The 20,958-nt window shown below is 43.2% G+C and overlaps 1 protein-coding gene across 1 annotated transcript in view; it reads left to right on the top strand.

Annotated features, from left to right (window-relative positions):
* The first annotated feature begins 629 nt into the window (after window positions 1–629).
* Window positions 630–20,958, top strand: part of ARHGAP21 (Rho GTPase activating protein 21) — a 163,338-nt gene continuing 143,009 nt past the window's right edge. The window contains 1 exon segment of the mRNA XM_015414289.1: window positions 630–848. Coding sequence (XP_015269775.1) covers window positions 768–848 — 81 coding nt within the window. The 5' untranslated portion in view covers window positions 630–767.

Below are 20,958 nucleotides of genomic sequence, written 5' to 3' on the forward strand. Positions count from 1 at the left end.
CTCGGCGCTAGGGAGGGGAGATCCGAGCCTTTTCTCCACCCCTGGCTAACTTTGCCTCCCCCCCACCCCGTTCGTTTCCCTGTGACATGAGTGTGCGCGGAGGAGGAGGCGGAGGCGGCGGTGGGCGCTTCCCTTCTCCGCCCTCTCCTCCCTGTGTGTCTAGGGCTTTGGAGAGGAGGAGGAAGAGGAAGATGACGAGCCAATGCAATTAGCCTAACAAGGGACGGGTGGCGGCGGCGGCGGTGGCTTTTCCCCGGGCCACTGACATGTCTTCTTCTCTCCCTTCCTCTCTCCGCCGGCGATGAAGGGGGACGCTGCAGAGTTGAGCGGAAAAGTCCGCCGGGATCTTCTTTTCCCCCTCATGGCAGCTTCTTGAAAAGTGGGAGGAATCCCTTTCCCTCCCACCCTGCCTTCCTTCCAAGGACCCCATTGTGGAGACGGGACTTGGCTCGGATTTGTGTACACACTTGGGTGGTTTTTTGTTTTTTTCTCCTTTCCTTTTTCCTCCTGTTCCGAGGAGGTGGATTATCGACACGCGTCTTCTTTTGCTTTTCTCTCGAGAGGTTATTATTTTATTTTTTTTGGAAGGGGGGAAGGGAGCGCATGTGGAAAGCTGGTTTGTGTGCGTGTGTGTGTTTTCCCCCTTCCTCTCCCCTCTTTTGTCCCCTCTCTCGTGTGTGGGTGCGTGCGTGCGTTTTTTGGTGGCTCCCCTCAATGTGGACGACTCCCGCGGATTTGTCCTTCCTTTGTAACCGGGAAATGAAATAATGGCGACCCGTTGGGCAACGGGACCACCCGGGGGAGATGGAGACGCCCGCCCGCCCGAAGGCACCGCGAGCTGCGGCCAGGTAGGCAGAAGAAGCGGGGCGGCGGCGGCGGCGAGGAGGGCCGGGGGAGGGGGGGGCAGGGCGGGTCCTCCCTCTTCCCTTCCTGCCCGCCCCGGAGTTGCCGGGACTTGGACGCTGGATGTCGTTGGCGGCAGCCCGTGGCCCTCCGAGCGGGAGGCGCCGCTTCGGGGTAGGGGGAAGGAGGCGGGAAAAAACAAACACACGCAAAAGTTTGGAGCGGCTCTGTTGGTTCCCCTCCCTGGCTTTCTTCCCGCTCTATCCCGAGCTGGATGAGGCGTGAGAAGAAAGGGCATTCCAGAGTCGCTCGCCTGTATTGATTTGGGGGATGCCGAAGGGGACTTCTGCCCCTCCCCGCTAAATGTTAACAAAGAGAGGAGGAAGAACGGTCTTATCTCCCGGGAATCGTTTAGGTTGGAAGAGGCTGAGCGGCCCCCGGTCTCTTCTCCACACACCCTTTTCCCTTTGTCCCATTGATCTGATGGGGGGAGGGAGGAGAGAAGGCAGCTTCCCCCCCCCCCCCCGTTTTCCCCCCCCCCCCCAACGACACTTTGCCGCCCCCACCCCTGGCGTGTGTGCATTATGGCCCCCGCCTTTTTACAGGCCAAATCCAGTAGCTTCCAGCCTTCCAATCTGTTTTTTGTATATTCTTCCCCCAGCCAGCCAGAGTTCTTGCTGGGAAGTTGCCATGTGAATCTTCAGTTTGGAAAGTTGTGTGTTTTTTGAATGCCTTATGGTGGCACTGCGTGTTCAGACTAATACCCTGGCCTTAGAAAGGCCCCTGTTTCAACCCTTCATCCTAGGCCCCGTATTAATAGTACTAAGAGCATTAAACTTCTGCCAGCATGGTGTGTTTACTCTCCACTAGACATCAAAGGTGACTTCTCTTATTCAGTATTTTTATGAGGGCTTCCGATAGACTGAAGCATGCCGGAATATCATGCTGTGTTAGTGTTTATATGAAGCATATGGTATGTGAAAGTTTTATCTCCTCCGCATGTAATCCTGTGATGTGGAAGTGGCTGTCCTCTCTGTGTGTCATTATCTTGTGCCAAATAAGAAAATACATAATATATAGAAAAATATAATGTAGAATGTGTCTCTGAGAAGTGAACATGGCTCTGAGAAATGGAATGTGACACTTAAAAAAATAGTTTAAGAAGGCAGCCTTTAATCTACCAGTCTGTCCTTGATTTATACCCTGGTGTGTTGATATAACAGTGCCACGTGGTTTTGTGGTATTGTAAGATCATTTCTGTGTTACGTTCTTCTAAATTCTCTGTACAGCTGGGTTAGGTAAGGACAAAGTGTCTTCTGTCTGTTTAGTCCCCAGTAGGAAATCTTGATGAAAATCTGTAATAGGTCTTGATATTCACAGATCTTGATGTTTGTAGTCCTTGCATATGACAAAGAATAAGGATCGCTCCCTCCCTTTTGAAACGTTGATGTTGGGAAGGGAATGAGAGAGTAGAAACATACTATTACTAAGAATTCTCAGTAGTTCTGGAAGCTGTGGGATTCCAGGCACTGAGACTATTCATATAATCCACCTATCATTAGCATGGTAAACCATAATGAATCCCTTGGAGTTGAGGCGCATGAAGTAGGTAAGATGATATTTCACTGGACCAGCTCCTGTTGGAGAGACAGTATACAAGCTTTCAAGTTCATAGATGGTCTTTAAGGTTCTTTCATAGAGTAGTAGTGACTGTCTTTCTATGTCTTGGCAATATGTCTTTTTAATCTGAAAAACTGCATATTATTTCATTGACAGAGTTTTTTTCCTTGTTCTGTGTACTTCATTATCCAGCATCCATAAAACAATACATCTTCCTACTGATATACATCAGAACTGCTCACTTGGTGTATTGCAGATTTGTTTTTAGCATGGCTTTTTTGATTATCAGAACAGTGCTTTTTGTTATTTAGCTTTCTTCCTCGGGAAAACAAGTCTTTATTGTAGACTTCATTGGAGAACTGCTTACATAGTGTATGGTTGGCTTATGCCTTAACATATCTGTTTGACTTGGAAGAGTAGAACTTAATTCAGATGTTGTGCTTCCTGATTGGCAGTCTGTTGGCTTATAGACTCTGTCTTCTCTTGATTGTTCTCCTTACTTTCTTTGATTGCTGGACAGCTAGTAATATATATGAATTGTGTAATCGTAACATATTGCTACCACATTTGGCTCATAAACCAAAAACTGAAACTAAATTAAGAAGTTGGTTTCAATCTTTGGTTTACTGTGGTGGTTCCAGATCTTGTGTGACATTAAGCCATAGATAATGTCAGAAGAAGAATGGAGAATTCACAGTGGCGAAATAGACCTGTGAACCTACTGGGGTGTTTCTGATCACCAAACAAGCATGATATATGAACTTATGTCAGCGCTTATGGTATAATATTTCAACACACATTGTTGTTTTCTGATGTTGCATTCTGGATTAGAGTTCCTTGTTAAATATAATGTGAGAGTGTGCTTGTACATCTTGATTTTCTTTGTTCACTGTAAACCACCCTCACTGAAGTTCTGTCAAAAGTCCCTTCAGGATTTTTCCTGGGATCAATCAGATTCTTACTTTTTTTCCTTCTGTGGGTCACAACAATTGACCAAATGAAAGATTGTGTGGTTATTTGACATCTGGAATCTTCTGCATGTATCAAAGGTAAGAATGATGGGGAGGAAGGCATTAAGTCCTGAGACATTCCTGTGCAAATGGGCGATGTTCCTAACCTTTGATCATGGACATAGAGCTCTATTCTGTTCAATAATTCACAGTACAGCCCTAAACAGAGTTGTATCCTTTTATTTCTGTTGAAGTCAGTGTGTTTTGAAAGGTGTAACACTGCTTAGGATGGCACTGTAAACAGTATACTTTGGGGCAACTGATAAGGCTTCATTTATAAACTCAATTATCTATATATCTAATAGCCAAGGCGCCCTCTGCGTGCGGATATCTAAATCCGCACATCGGGGGCACCTAGGGGGCAAAGAGATTTCCCTACGCATTTGGGGTAATCCCCAGATGTGCAAAAAAATCTGATATCTATAAAAAACTATAGGGGGGATACTTAAATCCCCCCAAAAGTAAAGGAGCGTTCCCTGTGCATGCACAGAGAACGCACTCACCACTAGGAACTGTGGCAGAGCTGTTGCTGCTGTCGTTGTCGGCAGCGCGGATGGGAGAAGCCTTGGGCCAGTGGCTGGGAGCCGCGGCCATTGTTGCTGCTAAAAGCTGCACAGGGCTCACAGCCATTGCTGCTGGTGGCTGCGGTGGTGGGGGAGAAACCTTGGAGGGCCGGTGGCTAGAGCCGTGGCTGTTGCTGCTGTCGGGTGTGGGGGGGAAGCCTGGTGAGCCTGCTGGGCTCTCCTGTGGCCGCTGCTGCTGCCTCCTCTGTGCGGCGCTCCTGCTGCTTCAGCAGGCCAGCCACCCGGGAGCTGTGGGGAATACCCCCTCCCACGAGTATCGCGGGTCCCGCTTCTTGTCTATATTTAAGACAATGGTGTGAGTTGAGAATAGGTTAAGATAGCTGGGATATTAGTTCGTCCAAATTTAGGATTTATTTATATATGCCTCTTAAATATAGTACTGATTAATTTTGAAACTGTTCTTGTAGAGTGGCCGTTTCACTTCTAGGCTCATACACTACTGTTTTGTAAACCTCATTATTTGTTATTGTGCATACTTCTTCAGATCACCATTGGATAGTGTGGAGCTAGTCCATACTTCGTTGGAAAATGCCAATAGAGATAAAGCTCAGTCCAAAAGCTTCTACCTTTGCTGATTATTCAAATCTACTACTTCAGGATTGTTTGCAGTAGTTCTTTCCATGGGGGTGGTATTAGAAATTGCTTTGAGACACATAGTCAGGTGGTGGGACTTGTGCCTTAATGTAGAGGGCTGCTTAATACCCCGTGACTATTTTTGTGGTGCGTCAGATGGCTCTCCTTTTTATGTGGTCAAATCACAAGTTTAGGTTCGTGTTTAAAAATGTATTCTGGAACTAGACACATAGTGACAAATCCAGTTCTTGATTGGAAGTTTAGTGTAACTTATTTGTAAATAAAGACTATAATCCTGTACATGGTTGTTGTTCGGTCGCACAGTCGAGTCCGACTCTTCGCGAACCCATGGACGACATCACGCCAGGCCCTCCTGTCTTCCGTCGTGCTCCAAAGTTTGCTTAATTTCATGTTCGTTGCATCTATGACACTGTCTAACCATCTCATCCTTTGCCGTCCCCTTCTTCTTTGACCTTCTGTCTTTCCCAGCATCAGGGTCTTCTCCAGTGAGTGCTCCCTTCTCCTTTGGTGGCCAAAGTATTTGAGCTTCAGCTTCAATATCTGGCCTTCCAGGGAACAGTCAGGGTTGATGTCGTGGGTATTAGGTCTGCTGAGGCTGACTACTCCTCAGATGAGGAAGAGGCAGGGAGCAGCCCAGCCTCCTCTGGAGTCAGCCCAGAAGAAGAACCCTCAACTATACCTGAGGAGGAAGAGCCCCCAGCAGCTGCACAGGAGGTGCAGCCAGAAGGAGAGGCTGATCCTGAGCCTGGCCCAGCAGCACCCCCAGTTGCAGACACCCCAAGGCTAGACTCCTTGCCTAGTTCTCCTGAGTGCCCCAGACATAGGGCACGCCAGAGGCTGACTATGCAGGAGCAAAGAAGGAGTGCCAGACTCCAGCTCCTGCAGAGGCAGAGGGAAGAGCTGTAAGCCTTTGCAGACTCAACCCCAGGGAAGGAAGGACCTGCTCAAAAGCACTCAGTGCACCTGGTTCAACGTGGCAGCAACTTTGCTCACTCAGACCTGCTCTTGCATGTGTGTAGCAGCTGCTCCTTGTCCTTGCAACCTTGACTTGACCTCCTGGCTCTTTGACTTTTTGCTCTGACTGACCTTGATTCTGGATTGTGTTTACAAGCTTCCAGTGTGTGGTCTCTGTGGCAGCCAACCAAGACAGCACAGTTGATTTCTTTTAGGATTGACTGATTTGATCTCCGTGCAGTCCAAGGGACTCTCAAGAGTCTTCTCCAGCACCATAATTCAAAAGAATCTGTTCTTCGGCACTCGGCCTTCCTTATAGTGCAACTCTCGCAGCCATATATTACTACTGGGAATACCATTGCTTTGACCATATGGACTTTTGTTGGCAGGGTGATGTCTCTACTTTTTATTATGCTGTCTAGGTTTGCCATAGCTTTCCTCCCAAGGAGCAGGCGTCTTTTAATTTCATGGCTGCAGTCACTGTCTGCAGTGATCTTGGATCCCAGGAACATGAAGTCTGTCATGATTCCATGATTTCCCCTTCTATTTGCCAAGGAGTGATGGGGCCGGATGTCATGATCTTAGTTTTTTAGATGTTGAGTTTCAAGCCAACTTTTGCACTCTCCTTTTTTACCCTGAGCAAGAGGCTCTTTAGGTCCTCTTCACTTTCTGCCATTAGAGTGGTATTGTCTGCATATCTGAGTTTGCTGATGTTTCCCCCAGCAATCTTAATTCTGGCTTGTGATTCATCCAGCAAGGTGGAACAATATACATGCTTGTCATTCTCCTTTCCCAATGCTAAACCAATCAGTTGTTTCATATCCGGTTCTAACTGTCGCTTTTTGACCCTTATACAGGTTTCTCAAGAGACATGTGAGGTTGTCTGGCACTCCCATCTCTTTAAGGACTTGCCATAGTTTGTTGTGATCCACACAATCAAAGGCTTTAGCATAGTCAATGAAGCAGAAGTAGATTTTTTTCTGCTCTGGAGAGCTAAAGACCTCATGTGAAAGTGCTTTTGTAATATTATGGAATTTATTCTACTCTCTTGTTTTCTGTTCCTGTGTATTCTGTAAGTGGAGTTGTGAGTCACAAGAAGCATGCAATGCATGTGGAAAACAAAAAATTCTGATCTTTTTTAAAATGCATGTCATGTACTAATAACTTCTCATTACCACCTGCAATTTTCTGTGATGGGTTAGTAATTACACTATGTGGTGGCCTAATGTTACAAAACTATAGTTTATCATCTAAGAACACCAGCAGTGAACACAAACTTGAGTTCTTCTTCATTTTGAACAGTGTTGAGATAAATTGCTGCCTCTTGGCTTCAGTTTTTCAACTGTAAAATTAAAGGGTTGTGTACTTTGTAGAGCTGTGTGAAGAATTCCTAATGTGATAACTCTAGTCGTTTGGTCTTCAAAATGTCTGGCCTTTCAAATAACAACTTCCTGTCTGTAGCCTCAAACACGCAAGTTACTGTAGGTAAACTGAATATATATGAAATTTGTAAATCTTTTATTCTCTAACTTGGTTTCAGACTTTGAACGCTGTGCTCTCTCACCTTAGTTTTTGCTCCTGTCACTAATATGAGTGTTGGAACAACAGGGTAGTAAGACTTATGCCTATGTGATCTGCTTGTGTGGACAGTGGGGTTCAAGAGCTGTTGTGATGGCTTTTGGGCTAGGGTTAGGCAAACATCTCATCTAAAGCAGCACCTTTGTGCAAGGATTATAGAACTTTCCGTGTGATCACTCTCGCTAATTCTGCTGTAGTAAAGATGTCTTAGGTTTTAATTTATAATAGCGTGATTTTAAATTATAATATGCTGAACCATTGTATTTTGATTGCTGTAAGCCACTCTGAGCCCTGCTTGGCAGGGAATGGAGTGGAATAGAAGTCTAAATAAATAAATAACCCACTGAACTTGCCGCCCTGAGCCGTTGGGTAGGGCGGGGTATAAGTCCCAAAAATAAATAAATAAATAAATAAACTTCCCTCACACTGGGCACTACTAATAAAAGGAATAGGTATTCTGGTTGAAGTCAGGTGCCACTTGGCACACCACTAATGTACATAGGGGACAGGTTTTCTAGGAACAGGAGAGAAAAGGCACAAATTCAACTAGTCAAAAGATTTCATTAGCAGATATCAGAATTATGGCAATCTGACAGGCCATCTCAAATGTCATATTGTTAAGGTAGCCCAAGATGCTTTTAAGAAGCTGAGAATTGTGCTTTACCTTCTCATTTTTAAACATGTATCTGATATAACTAGTCTCTGAAGTTCTTTACTACTTGTTTGCATGCATGCCCAGAGTTATACTTGGGGAAATATCATAGAAACCAGTGGGATTTGCCATTTGTATCTTTGGGAAGCAATGGGCTGTACAGCTAACTGCATCTCAGTTTTGCTTGTACTGTAGGATTTAAGTGGCGAACTCAGTGTCACTAAACCAAATGTTAGATCTGCTTAAAAGTCAGTTTTCATTGAGTATTTTCATTTAAGATGTCTACTGCAGGATACTAAAAGCATAGTTGACATAGAAAATAAAAAGTACATAACATTTCACATCAAACAATTGAATACATGGCTTTGATTTTGTCTTGAAGATTGTGGTTGTGCAGAAAATTGACCTGGCTTACATGGCTATATAAGAATGATAGTGTCTTAAAGAAATCTGTCAAATGTTGTCTTTGGCCATCGTGATGCAAAATACTCTTTCTATTCCAGATGACTACGAGGTATTTTGTTCTTGATTAAATAAAAAGAGGTAAAAATATTTATTGTTGGTTTTACTCTGAGTTTTGGTCAATGGTCTCTATTTACCTCACTGAAGATTGCTTAAGATTCTGCATACCTAATGAAAACATTCCACATCTCTTTAGAATTGCATTTTGAGCTCTACAGAAATATACAACTCTCTGCAGGCGTTGATGATACTTGTATCTTTATGTACTTATCTGTTCTGCTAAGGAGATTCTGTTACCTATTTTCATGCATAAATGACTATGTTGACTTCACCTATTGTTAGTGTTGGAACGCCCAGAGGCTAGCCGGCTACACCCTCACCATATCAAACTGTCAAAAGGCCCTTTCACCTCCAGCATGGAGGTGAGATGATTCATTGTATCTGCCCCAGGTTGATAAAGCACAGTACCCCCAAGCAAGCAAAAAAACTTATCCAAGATGTGGACTTTAATCTACTGAATCATGTTTGGCTAGTAGTTAAGTATCATATTTCTCTAAAATTATCATGTATGTAACTTGCTCACAATGGGAGTTACCATAAGTTGAAACTTACTTGTTAAATTCCTGTCTTGTACTGTAATTGTTGAATTTTAATCTTTATCATTCTTGTAAATTACTTGTTCAAATAAACGAAATTCAAAGGGAAAAAAATTCCTACCCAATTAAATAACAAAAGGTGATGAAAGGAAAGAGGTATAGTCTTCTACTTGTCCCCCCCCCCCGTTTTTAAATCATATTGAAGTCCAATACAGAAGAGAATATATTTTTGTATAGTGACCAGATAATACTAGAATACTTGCATTGACGTGTGCTGTTAGTATCGATGTCTTCAGTAGGTGGTCTTGAACAAGTGTGTGATGACACACTGAACTGTTCGGAAGAGTCCTGTTTGACCCCTTGTTTTTGAAAAAAGTCTTCCAACAACAGTGCATGTGGCTGACGTCCATGCTTAGGTGGTATGGATTACTGACTGCAGGCACAAACCCATCCCATGTCCACTGACCCCATCTTAAAAGCATTTGTAGTTTTTAAAAAAACGCTGCAAGGATCCAATCTGGATTGGGTGCACAGTATGGTGGCTCCAGAAACCCTTGTTCCCTTTGCTCTTTTTCATGTGCAAAAACTGCCCCCTAGGTGTTTCTATACTTCTTGCATTGACGTGTGCTGTTAGTATCGAGGTCTTGAACAAGTGTGTGATGACACATTGAACTGTTCGGAAGAGTCCTGTTTGACTCCTTGTTTTTGAAAAGAGTCTTCCAACAACAGTGCATGTGGCTGACTTCCGTGCTTAGGTGGTGGTGTTCATATGGATTGCTGACTGCAGGCACAAACCCATCCCATGGCCACTGACCCCATCTTAAAAGGATTTGTAGTTTTTAAAAAAAACGCTGCAAGGATCCAATTGGGATTGGGTGCACAGCATGGTGGCTCCAGAAACCCTTGTTCCCTTGCTCTTTTTCATGTGCAAAAACAGCCCCCTAGGTTTTTCTATACTTGAAAAGGCATGTGGGGGGGGGGGAGAGAACAAGAGCTCCTGGGGCCACCACACCATATACCTGATTCAGATTGGGGCCTTGTGGTAATTGTTAAAGAACCACAAATGTTTTTAAAATGGTGTCATGGCTGTGGGATGGATCTGTGTCTGCTGGCACTTGTCGTTTGGCCCTGATTTAGGCTTTGACTCTCTGTGAGGTGTAGCCCCTTCCTCACTGTTGTTGCAGGAACACTGGAAGCAAGCTATAAGAGCATCTGGCAGTGGTCTTTCTTCTGGAAGGTAAACAGCTGGGTATAAAGGTGGAGTGTGATGGAGGAAAACTGAAGCTGGTGCTAGCAACTGATTCACAAGCTTGTACTCCGGAGTGGCTGTGACTTCCCACATTTTCATCCCCTCTGAGTCTGTGTGTTTGGGGAGAGGGGTTCAGAAGAGCCATGTAATTCTTAGCACTTTTCCGACCTAGTTCCCCCAGTCGGTGAAGCCTTTCTCCCTTAAACGTAGTTCCAAAATTGATTGTATGAGGAGTGGGAAGTCACATCAGTCCTGAGCACTCTCCCTTAGTTTGCATTTTCTCTTCAATGTAGGACTCTTCCCAGTATAGTTTGGGGCACAACTCAAGATAATGTAGCACAGATAAATTCCCTTTCTGATTTGTAGTTGTCATGCAATCAGGATAGGGAATAATTTTTTTAAAAAAATGGGTTGGATCCAACCATCCTCCAGACAGCTTTCCTTCTGCCTGAAGAACCTCCCTCCAATTTAAGTGGCTTCTTCCTCCAATGGAAGAGCCACTTAAGTTGGAGGAAGGGTTCAAACTTGAGCCAAAAGGAAAGGTGGGGTATATATAGTATTAAAACTTTTCCTGGAGTGGTAGGATCCACCTCAATAATTCCAGTGGATGTTGATGAATAATAATGGGATTCTAATCCACTACTGAAGGAGGAGGGTGAGAGAAAAGGAGACAGAATAAAGGCATTTCGCTTGTTTCAAGTGATTCTGTTCATAGAAGTTTTGTGCTAGATCTTAAGATTAACATGCAGTACTAAATAAATATGTTCTGACTGTCCAGAATTTGATTCTTGCTAAATGACATGTGTTTATTGTGCCCTTATTCTTATATTCTTTATTCTATCTGTCCAGCTGGTGCTATACATGATGTGCTGCCTCAAAGGGCAGTGCTAATGGCAGTTTGGCAGGTGATAAATCTTGAACTACTCTGCATTTGTATAATGTACAAGACATACAATACCAGCAATATATTTTATATGGGTTGCACAAAGTAGTAATACTCGGTCAAGAATGTTGCATAGAATGCTTGATGGCATTGGGGAGATGCCTCCATATTAACTAATCTTTCCATTTGCAGTTAAAGCAGTTTAAAGGATATTGTAATTACGCAGTTTCTGTAGTACATAAGAAGGGCCTGCTGGGTCAGACCACTGGTCCATCTAGTCCAGCATCCTGATCACACAGTAAACCAGTTCCACCGGAGGTCCAAGGACAAAACTTAGAGGCCAGGGCCTTCCCCTGATGTTGCTTCCTGGCACTGGGATTCAGAGGTTGACTGTCTCTGAACGTGAAGGTTCCCTTTAGTCATCATGACTGGTAGCCATTGATAGACCTATCCACCATCAATCTGTCTGATCCCCTTTTAAAACTGGCTATGCCTGTGGCCTTCACTACATTCTCTGGCAGCGAATTCCACATTTTAATCTCTCTGTGTAAAGGAGTATTTTGTACTGAATCTACTGTCCGTCAGCTTCATTGGGTGCCATCAAGTTCTAGTATGTCTTCCAGATGTTAGTTATGTGTCCTGCCTCTTCTTCTAAACCAGCTTTTCTCTCACTTGGGTTTGCTGAAATACTGGGGCTGGTAATATATCTCAGACTATAAGTTTAAGTGGCTCTTGGAAAGTTAAGGCTGTTGTTCAGAAGTCACAACAAACCTGAGATGAGAATACATCTAGCTTGTTGCCGTGCTTGTGTGTTTGCACTCCCCTTCTGTGCATGGCAAATAGACTGTTTGACGGGCCCCAGATTTCAAACATCACTGCAACTTGGAGTTTTATTCAAGACTTCTCAAACCAGGGAGTTTTAGACTGTGTTATGTGCATGAGGGGATGGTAAAGGAGGGAAGGGAATAAGTGAGCAATAAAACGTGCTTTGTTTAATCAGAAGTAAGTTTTAATAATTTTAGTGTGATTTATTCCCAATACATAGAGATATAGCCTTAGTGCAAATGCATGCTCATTCTTTAGTGACAAACTAATATGATGTTGAGTGCACCATATTATTTTAGAATTGTGTTTTTTGCTTGCCATAAATACAGTAATACCTGATGTTTTAAAAATAATTATAGAATTATTATACCTTGACTGTCAACTGCATCATTTGACATTTGTTAATAAGTATGCATGCTTAATCTAGTGGGGAGGATAAATATTTAAGCCTGTTCTGAAATATAATCATGTGGATATCAAATTCTTCTGGAGCTTGATCTTGGATTAAGCATGCATGAATGCTGGAACACCATTGCAACTAATCTTCTTAAATAAGTGTTTGATAGTGGCTGTGAAAAAGGTTGTGCACTCTCTCTTTTTACAAGGGGTCTGCATTTTGGAAATAAATTTGTTTTCTGTTACTAAATTATGACTTCTTCACAATAGCTTGACTTATTTCCAGTTCATATCCCTTGACCAGCACTTGGAGTTGTGAGTCCCACCACATGTTTAGATCCCTGCTCAATGTGTTTGTTTAAACCCAGCTGACTGAAATAATATGCACCTTCCTCTGAGCAGTGAAAAAACTGTCTTCAGGTAATGGTAACTTAGCTTACAGCGGTTTTGATTCTTCATCCTTAATCTAATGTGTGCTGCTAAAGCCGCTTGTAGGCACATCTGCATTACATGTTTTCCTTCCAAGCTGGCTGTGGGACTGAGGAAACTCTAGCAGCCTTGATGGGTGATCCTAGTTGAAATGTTCTTCTTGATACCTTTGAACTTCTGGCTGACTTTTGATATAGTGGAATATGCAACTTAACCTGGCTTGAGCACTTAGCAGGGCATCAAGTGAGGATCCTGAGCAGTTGTGGGTTGTTTTTTTTTGGTTATTTGTTGGAGGATATTAATAAGAGGCTTTACCTCCTGGGTACTGATGGGGTGAATCCAGTTGTGAATTTTTGTGGGCACAATGACTTCCACCTGCACAGTATGACATCTATGACTCCTTTGTGTCCAGGCCAGCCCCAAATGGTCCCTAAAATCCTGCTCTAGAGAGGGAGGGGACCATCAAGAGCAGGACTGGGAGAACGTTTTGGGCTGTGCTGGGCAGGGGGAAGCTGTGAAAGGCATGCTGTGCGGGCACAAGTCTCTGTGTCTGCTGTTGATACAATCCAGTGTACGCTATGCAAGGCTTGGTCTTAATGACAGAGTTTTAGACTTGGATGGTATCAATATGTTCATGATACCTAGTTCCAAATCTTAACAAATCACACAGGAACAGAATTCTTATTGAATCAGTGCTTAGAGGCTGCCTTCAACCAAATGGGGTTATATAGGCTGAGACAATTTGGAGGTAGTACTGTTAGGTACTTCCATGCCCTTTACTGACCGTTTCTATGATAAGTGGGGTAGTAATCTACTTGGCTGTTCAAAATAGAAGCTTAGGCCCAGATTCTGCTAAGATCCTGAATAGATACCTATGGCTAGTGACCCTGATAAGCTGTGTTCCTTTCTGGAAAGAAAGGGTGTTCTGTTGGAAAGTGAATGTGTTAGAGGTTGAGGCATATGAAACCAATTTAAAAAAATCTTTTACCTAGATTAGGGATGGGCATGAACCAGGAAAATGGAGATTCGTCCTGGTTCATGGTTCGTGGGGTCTCCCAAACCACAAAACTTCACGAACCTTCCTGTTTACTGAACTGGTTCATTTTGTGAAGTTCGTGATGCGGTAGAATGCCCCCCCCTGTGAGCTAGAGACTCCAAACTTGCAGCAAGTCTCCAGCTGGTAAGGGATAGGATCTTTTATCGCAGATGCTCCAATAACCTCCCCAGTGAAGTTTGAAGCTGCTCTGGTCTTGGGGCTTCTCAGAGAGGATGCAGAATTTCTTCTGTGGCATAGATATCACTGTTGTGTGTGTGTCCTATTAGCGTATTGACTATTAACATTTTTAAAAATAATGTAAATTTCATTGAGGCTTTAGAGGGTAGGTGCAAGTGGCTGTTTAATTCCCCCCCCCATACATTATGGCAAAAATGTACAATTGTGTTATAGTATTTCCTTGTCTTGCTGTTGGTCTGACCCTTCTGTTCAGTCTTCATTTCTGAGTGAATTAAACAGTTGAGAAAAAGGTGCAGTATATTCCTCTAGGATTGTGCTACTTCAGTGTAGATGTGGGAAGGCTGAATGTTTGAAGTACACCCATCTCCAACTCATTGCCTATGGAAGAAGAATTCTACCTTAGTTCCCCATGTGTGGGAAACTCTTTGAATTGGAAATATTCAAATATGTAGCCTCTTTCCTCACGTTCTAAAGTAGAGCAGTCCAAGGAGGAAGAGAATACTACATGATTTCCTGAAAATTTAAATTGGGTCTATGTTGTCTGTTAATACATATTTATTGTTTTATTCCACTCTTCCTCCAAGGCAGCATGCGTGAGTTTGGATCCACTGCAGAGCCAGGTGTGGCTTTTGTCTAACGGGGCTTCTTATTGGCCATTGGAGATGTCATTGGTTGTACAGATTTTTAAAAAGTTGCTTTGGCGGCAGTTGACTGAAAATGTGTGCAAGAAAATATTTTTAAACACTATGTTAGTTTTCAAAGGCCTAGTGTTAGACAGAGCTTCTGCTTGAAATATTGAACTACTGTTAGGGTTAATGTTTGACCTCATGTCCTAATGTTTTGCAGCTGGCTCTGCTTCTTCTGGCAGCCATTTTATGGTTGTGCCTACCACTCTGTGTCCGAATTCCATAGTGCCCACGGGCTCAAAAAGGTTGGGAGACCCTGCCCCACATGGTGTGGTGCTGCAGTAATGAATGGCAGTTAGGTAAAATTCCTCCTTCTCCTGATGCAAATGGAAGAATTTATTTTACTTGTTCTTCTCTGCAGTGCCACATCCTTTGGTCCATTTTGTTGGTAGGCCCTCCTGATCGTCAGACAGCACTTTTGGGACAACCAGAAAGCATCTAGGTGAAGACAGTGAAAGGTCTACTCTGTGAATTGTTCTGCTGGATCCAACCTACTGTTCTTTCTCCTCCATTTTTTATTCATAACAGCCTTTGAATGGTTTAGGCTAAGCATGCGTGACTGATCAGAAGTCATCTAGTGAGCTTTGTCATATGAATATTTCATAAAACAATAAAAACATAGCAGCAATTATATATAACAATAGATAAATAAGTGTTTTATATTCATAACAGCCTTTGAATGGTTTAGGCTGAGCTTGCGTGACTGATCAGAAGTCATCTAGTGAGCTTTGTCATATGAGGATTTGAACCTTTATCTCCACAGTCGTAGACTAACCCTAACAACTAAGCCTCACTAGTTAACAGTTTCCTATATTTGTTAATGCAAGGGAGTTCCATGTTAATGGCGTTTTCCTTATTTTGCTGATTATGATAATTCTGGCACTGATTTGCTTCACGGCTCAACTTCCACACAAAACTTGGCCAGGCCAAGTGCTGGTGGCTGCTGCACAACATGGCCAGACTTTTCCCATGGAGGGGCTGTCAGTGGAGTAGGAAGAAAAGGGAAATCTGAAGATGTGGCAAATCAAGGTAAGTTGGTTGGTAGGTGTGATGGAAAGAAAGGGGAGGAGTTATGGGGGGCTGCCAGAGAAGGGGAAGAGGGAATAATGGTAGAAGGGGGATACAGGGATAAATGGGAAGTCTTCTGTTTGAATCGAAGTCATCTAGTGAGCTTTGTCATATGAATATTTGAACCTTTATCTCCACAGTCGTAGTCTAACCCTAACAACTATGCCTCACTAGTTAACAGTTTCCTATATGTTTGTTAATGCAAGGAAGTTCCATGTTAATGGCGTTCTCCTTATTTTGTTGATTATGATAATTCTGGCACTGATTTGCTTCACGGTTCAACTTCCCACACAACTTGGCCAGGCCAAGTGCTGGTGGCTGCTGCACAACATGGCCAGACTTTTCCCATGGAGGGGCTGTCAGTGGAGTAGGAAGAAAAGGGAAATCTGAAGATGTGGCAAATCAAGGTAAGTTGGTTGGTAGGTGTGATGGAGAGAAAGGGGAGGAGTTATGGGGGGCTGCCAGAGAAGGGGAAGAGGGAATAATGGTAGAAGGGGGATACAGGGATAAATGGGAAGTCTTCTGTTTGAATCTCCCAGAAAAGTGAGAGAAATAGGGACATATGAGGAGGTAGACAGAGAGGTGAATGGTATGGGCCCTGGCTGTTTCTAGAATCTCACTCTTAGTCACTAATGCAACATGAGCTATCTAAATAAATATTTCTATCCTTCTTTTCTTTCCAGTGGGGGCTCATAGTGACTTGTATCGTCACAACGGCAGCCCTGTGAGGAGGGCTAGGCTAGACTCAAGGCCACCTAGTCAGTTTCCATGGCAGAGAAGTGATTCGAACTTGGTTTCCAAGATCATTGTTTAGCACTCTAGCCACTACACGTTGGCTCTCACAGCTTGATGTTGCCTGTGTTACTCACAAAAGCTCTTGGCTCTCAATGCTTTGTTTCTGAAGGGTTTGTTTTAAAAAAAATATTATACTCCAGAGTTTATATTTCCATTTTCCTAGGTCATCTGTTTATAATATGGGGGGGGGGACACACACACATAATATATGTTTAAAGAGTGAATTTTCCAGAGTTTGAATGTATGACTATATAAGCCAAAAATTTGGGGAGAGATTTGTGAAGGCAAGACTAGGGTTATTATTTACATTTTCTAGATCGGATAAGCTTAAACTAGTGAGGCTGCTTTTGGATGGAGCTGATAGTGGGGTTAGTCTGTCCTGAAGGGGATCAGTTATTAAAAGACACAGGAACCAAGCAAGACCATCAGATTTGTTGTTTTCCAGTCCACTTCCTTTTTTTGTTGTGGGTTTTGCTCTGTGTAGTTGCAGTGCCCCTGTGTTAATACTGTTCAGTTTTTATAACTGTTCTTTTGCTTGCTTGCTTACAGTATTTGATAAATCAAATTGATTTAAAGTTTGGTGACTTTGGTCCTTCATGCCTTGTGCTTGGTCATATACTTGGCACACCCTGATCAAAGAGGGGTTTGCTTGGTGGGGACAGGGAGGTTGCTTAACATAAGAACATAAGAACATAAGAAATGCCAATGTTGGATCAGGCCAAAGGCCCATCCAGTCCAACACTCTGTATCACACAGTGGCCAGAAATACCAGTGCCATCAGGAGGTCCACCAGGGGGGCCAGGACATTAGAAGCCCGTTGTTTATATGTAAACACAAAGTGTTATTGTACCATTAACTCTTATTTTGTTTCTGTGAACCAAGGTATATATTGCTTGTTATTATTACTGTGATGTAATAAGAGTACCGTAAGTGTGCCCCATTGACTAGGCAGAGACCTGAAAAGGGTCTCACCCTTCTCAATGGTCTCCAAAGGGGGATCCTGTGACAGACCGAAGGCTGCCCCACCCCTGAAGGGGAAAAGAGCCACCCACTTGAGCCTATGGGAGTGCTGCTCCAGCATCCAATCGCCTTTGAGAAGGGGGATGGAATGTGGAGGGAAACTCAGCAGGAGTTCAGTTGGGTTCTGCCTCAGGGAGAGCTCAGGTCTGGCTCAGGGGAGGAGCAGACAGAGTGAAAGGGCAGCTCTGGTCGGTAGTGCGGCAGAGTGGTTCGGCTCTGCTTCTGGCAGGGACCGGAGAACCCAGTGGTTAGGCCAGTCTCTGGCAATGAGCAGACCTGGCGCCATTTAGGCTGACTCTTGGGAAAGGGCGGGCTGGTGTGGGTGGAATCCTGGCTGTGCGAGGATCCAGCCTAGTGGCTAATGGGTAAAGGCCTGTTTATGCTTGGAAGTATTAAAGAAAATTAAAACTGCTCTCTAAATGAATATGCCTCTGCCAGGTTTCTCTTTTGTCTATCTGGAGTCCTGTGCTGCTGATTTGCTCCTTGAAACCTGCTTGAAAATAAATAAATATTTTTTGTTGTTAATATATAATTTTTGCCTCAGTGACCTCCATATGCCCATATTCTACTTGTGCACTACAAAACTTGCCTCACAGCAATGAACCTAAAGACTAGACATTTGCTATCTTTAGAACACCTGGTAACTGAGGGGAAGGTTTATAGTTTACAATAAACTTGCACCCCCCAAAATCATAGAAGGCTGTGTGGGTCCCCAAAGTTGATAGAAACGGCCTGTTGCACCATCTTTTATTAAAACACACACACGTAGGTAAGCCTCTAACCCATTTTGTTGTGGGGAAAAGTGTGCAATGGAAAGAACCGGAGACTAGCTTTTTAAAAAACGAAACCTGGGAATTCAGAGAATATATTCAGAGAATATAATAATATTCAGTTGCTGATTTTTAAAAAAAAAAACCCTAAGGAGGCCCATAGCAGTGTGAAAAACACATCTATGGCATATGGATATGTGTGCAACCTAAGGAAATAATTCCTGGTAATCAAAAGCAATATCTGCAGTCACTAGAGTGGAGTTCCTTGTTCAGGAACTGTGATTGTATACTAAGGTTGTTTGCGTGTTTTACAAATTACAGCACTGAAAACAAACAGCAGCTTATGAATATGATTTGAACTTGAGTCCTAGTTGAATAAGTAGTTCATAATTATTTTTGAAGGGGGTCATCTAGACAGATTTATTCACGTTACGTTTTTCTTTGTATGTTCAGTGTTTGAAACGCTGCTAATTATGGGCTTTCACAGTTTTTCGCTGCCCTTTCTCCATGGATTTATACAACCATCCTCTGTACTCTCATTATACAGGAGACCTGGGCAGCAGTTGAACTCCGTAGTATGAATCTAGTATCAGTTCTTCTTACACACACAAGTGGGGGGAGGGGGAGTAATAGGTGCTTGAAAGTAAAGGCATATGCATCCATAAATCTCATCCTGTTGTCGGTTTAACTTGTACTAATTTAAAGTTGTCACTCTGACCCCTAAAATGAGTTTTTCCAAATGCTGTAGTCATTTCCTGAAGGAGGACATAGTACAGCTGACCTTCTGTTGTTTAGAAGAACCAGTGTGAAACTGAGTGCTTAATCTTCCTTGCTTTAGCATTCATATGGCAACAGTGTCCATACTTCTCATTTGGCACTGCAGAAGAAACTTGGAAGTGCAGATTATATCCTTGGGAAAGTGGTCTTCATTTTCTAGTCCTGAAGGTGGGGAACCAGTTGAGTCAGGATCAGCAAATCCTGTAGTTCATTCCATTTGCTGTGCAGGCAGAAAAGGACCTCAGGTTATGAGCCTCCAAAGCGAACTGTTTCCAGATTTTAAGAACATAAGAAGAGCCCTGCTGGATCAGACCAATGGTCCATCTAGTCCAGCATCCTGTCTCACATAGTTGCCAACCAGTTCCTCTGGATGGCCAACAACAGAGCATAGAGGCCTTCTCCTGCTGTTGCCTCTTGGCTCTGGCATTCAGAGGATTAGTGCCTCTGAATGTGGAGGTTTCCCTCAGTCACCATGGCTAGTAGCCATTAATAGACTTATCTTTAATAAATCTATCTAATCCACTTTTAAAGCTGTTTATTCCTGTGGCCATCACTACATCCTCTGGCAGCAATTTCCACATTCTAATCAGTGTGTAAAGTGGTATTTCCTTTTGGATGTCCTCGACCTACTGCCCATCAGTTTCACTGGATGTCCTCGAGTTCTTCTGTAAAGAGTATATTATATATCTTTCACCAAATCAACGATCTTCATAACCATGTCAATTTGTTGTTGAAAAATTATGGAAGTAACTCTCCAGCTTTCTATTTGGAGTTACTACAGTTCATTAAAATGAGTTTAAAAACCATTTTCCTGATGGAAGTATAATAAAATATTAACCTTGCTAATTTTCTTCGTAACATTTCTTTTGTGTACTATTGGTAAAGGAAAATGTCATAGTTACTTTGCTAATTTCTAAAAATTGATGTGTGCTGTTATGTTTCACTGAACAAGAAAATTAAATCCTGAATGACAAGAGTTCTGATAAGTCAAAGATTACTATATTGAATATTTTATTTCACTAAAGTATTAACCTATATGACAAGGTTTGCATCCTGTGATATCTCATTAGAACTTTCTCCACATTATTAATTGGGATTATGGAAATACTTTGCAGTTACTGACTGAGATGTTGATTGAGGACATGTTCCTACTATAAAAATGATGGAAATTGTATACTGAGAGGTGGTTGATTAGGTTCTGGGTATTCTTAGCACTGTCATCAAACTGTGATGTCCAGTATTCAAAGTAGAGCGAGGGGTAGTGATAGAAGAAAGCATTCCAGCTGAGTTCTCCCTCTGAGGTGGAAGACATCTTGTGGGTGATTCCCATCCATCACTTAGGGAGGCAGGACTAATTTCAATTACTTCCTGTTTCCTGTAGTGGGAGTCACCCTAGGCTCAGTTCTTTTCCTGCCTCAGAAGGGAAAGCAGCTAGGTGTAGGCTCTGCCTAACCCTATCTTTCTGAGTTAACTTACTTTCACTTTCTCCTTCCATCTTTGCTGTTCCCTCTCTCTGAAGAAACTTAAGAAAAATCAAATCCTTTTCTTCTTCCTTCCTATATGTTATTCTCTTTTCTCTCCCCCCCCCCTTTGGAGGTTGAGCATTGCCGGGCCAGTTGCTCTCTTAATGGGAGGGGGATCTCACAGACCGCCTTCCATGGCATTAAGAGAGGGTAGCAATGGATTTCTCTCCACTCCGGAGATACAGGACGTGGCGGTGGCCGACGCTCAACCAGCAGAGCAAGGCAAGGATAGCATTCCAAAGCGCGCCAAACGGCTGCACATCCCTGCAGCATTTACAGCGCCAGGCTCAGCAGCCATTTTGGAGTCCACTGGCCACTCTATGCTTTAAGACAGGAATGGCGAGCAGAGCCTAATCCCGCACATGGCGCATCCCAAGACCTATGGTTCAAGGGGGTTCATCGAGCTAGGC

This window comes from Gekko japonicus, unplaced genomic scaffold, assembly GCF_001447785.1.
Source record: "Gekko japonicus isolate JY-2015 unplaced genomic scaffold, Gekko_japonicus_V1.1 scaffold80, whole genome shotgun sequence".
Lineage (NCBI taxonomy): Eukaryota > Metazoa > Chordata > Lepidosauria > Squamata > Gekkonidae > Gekko > Gekko japonicus.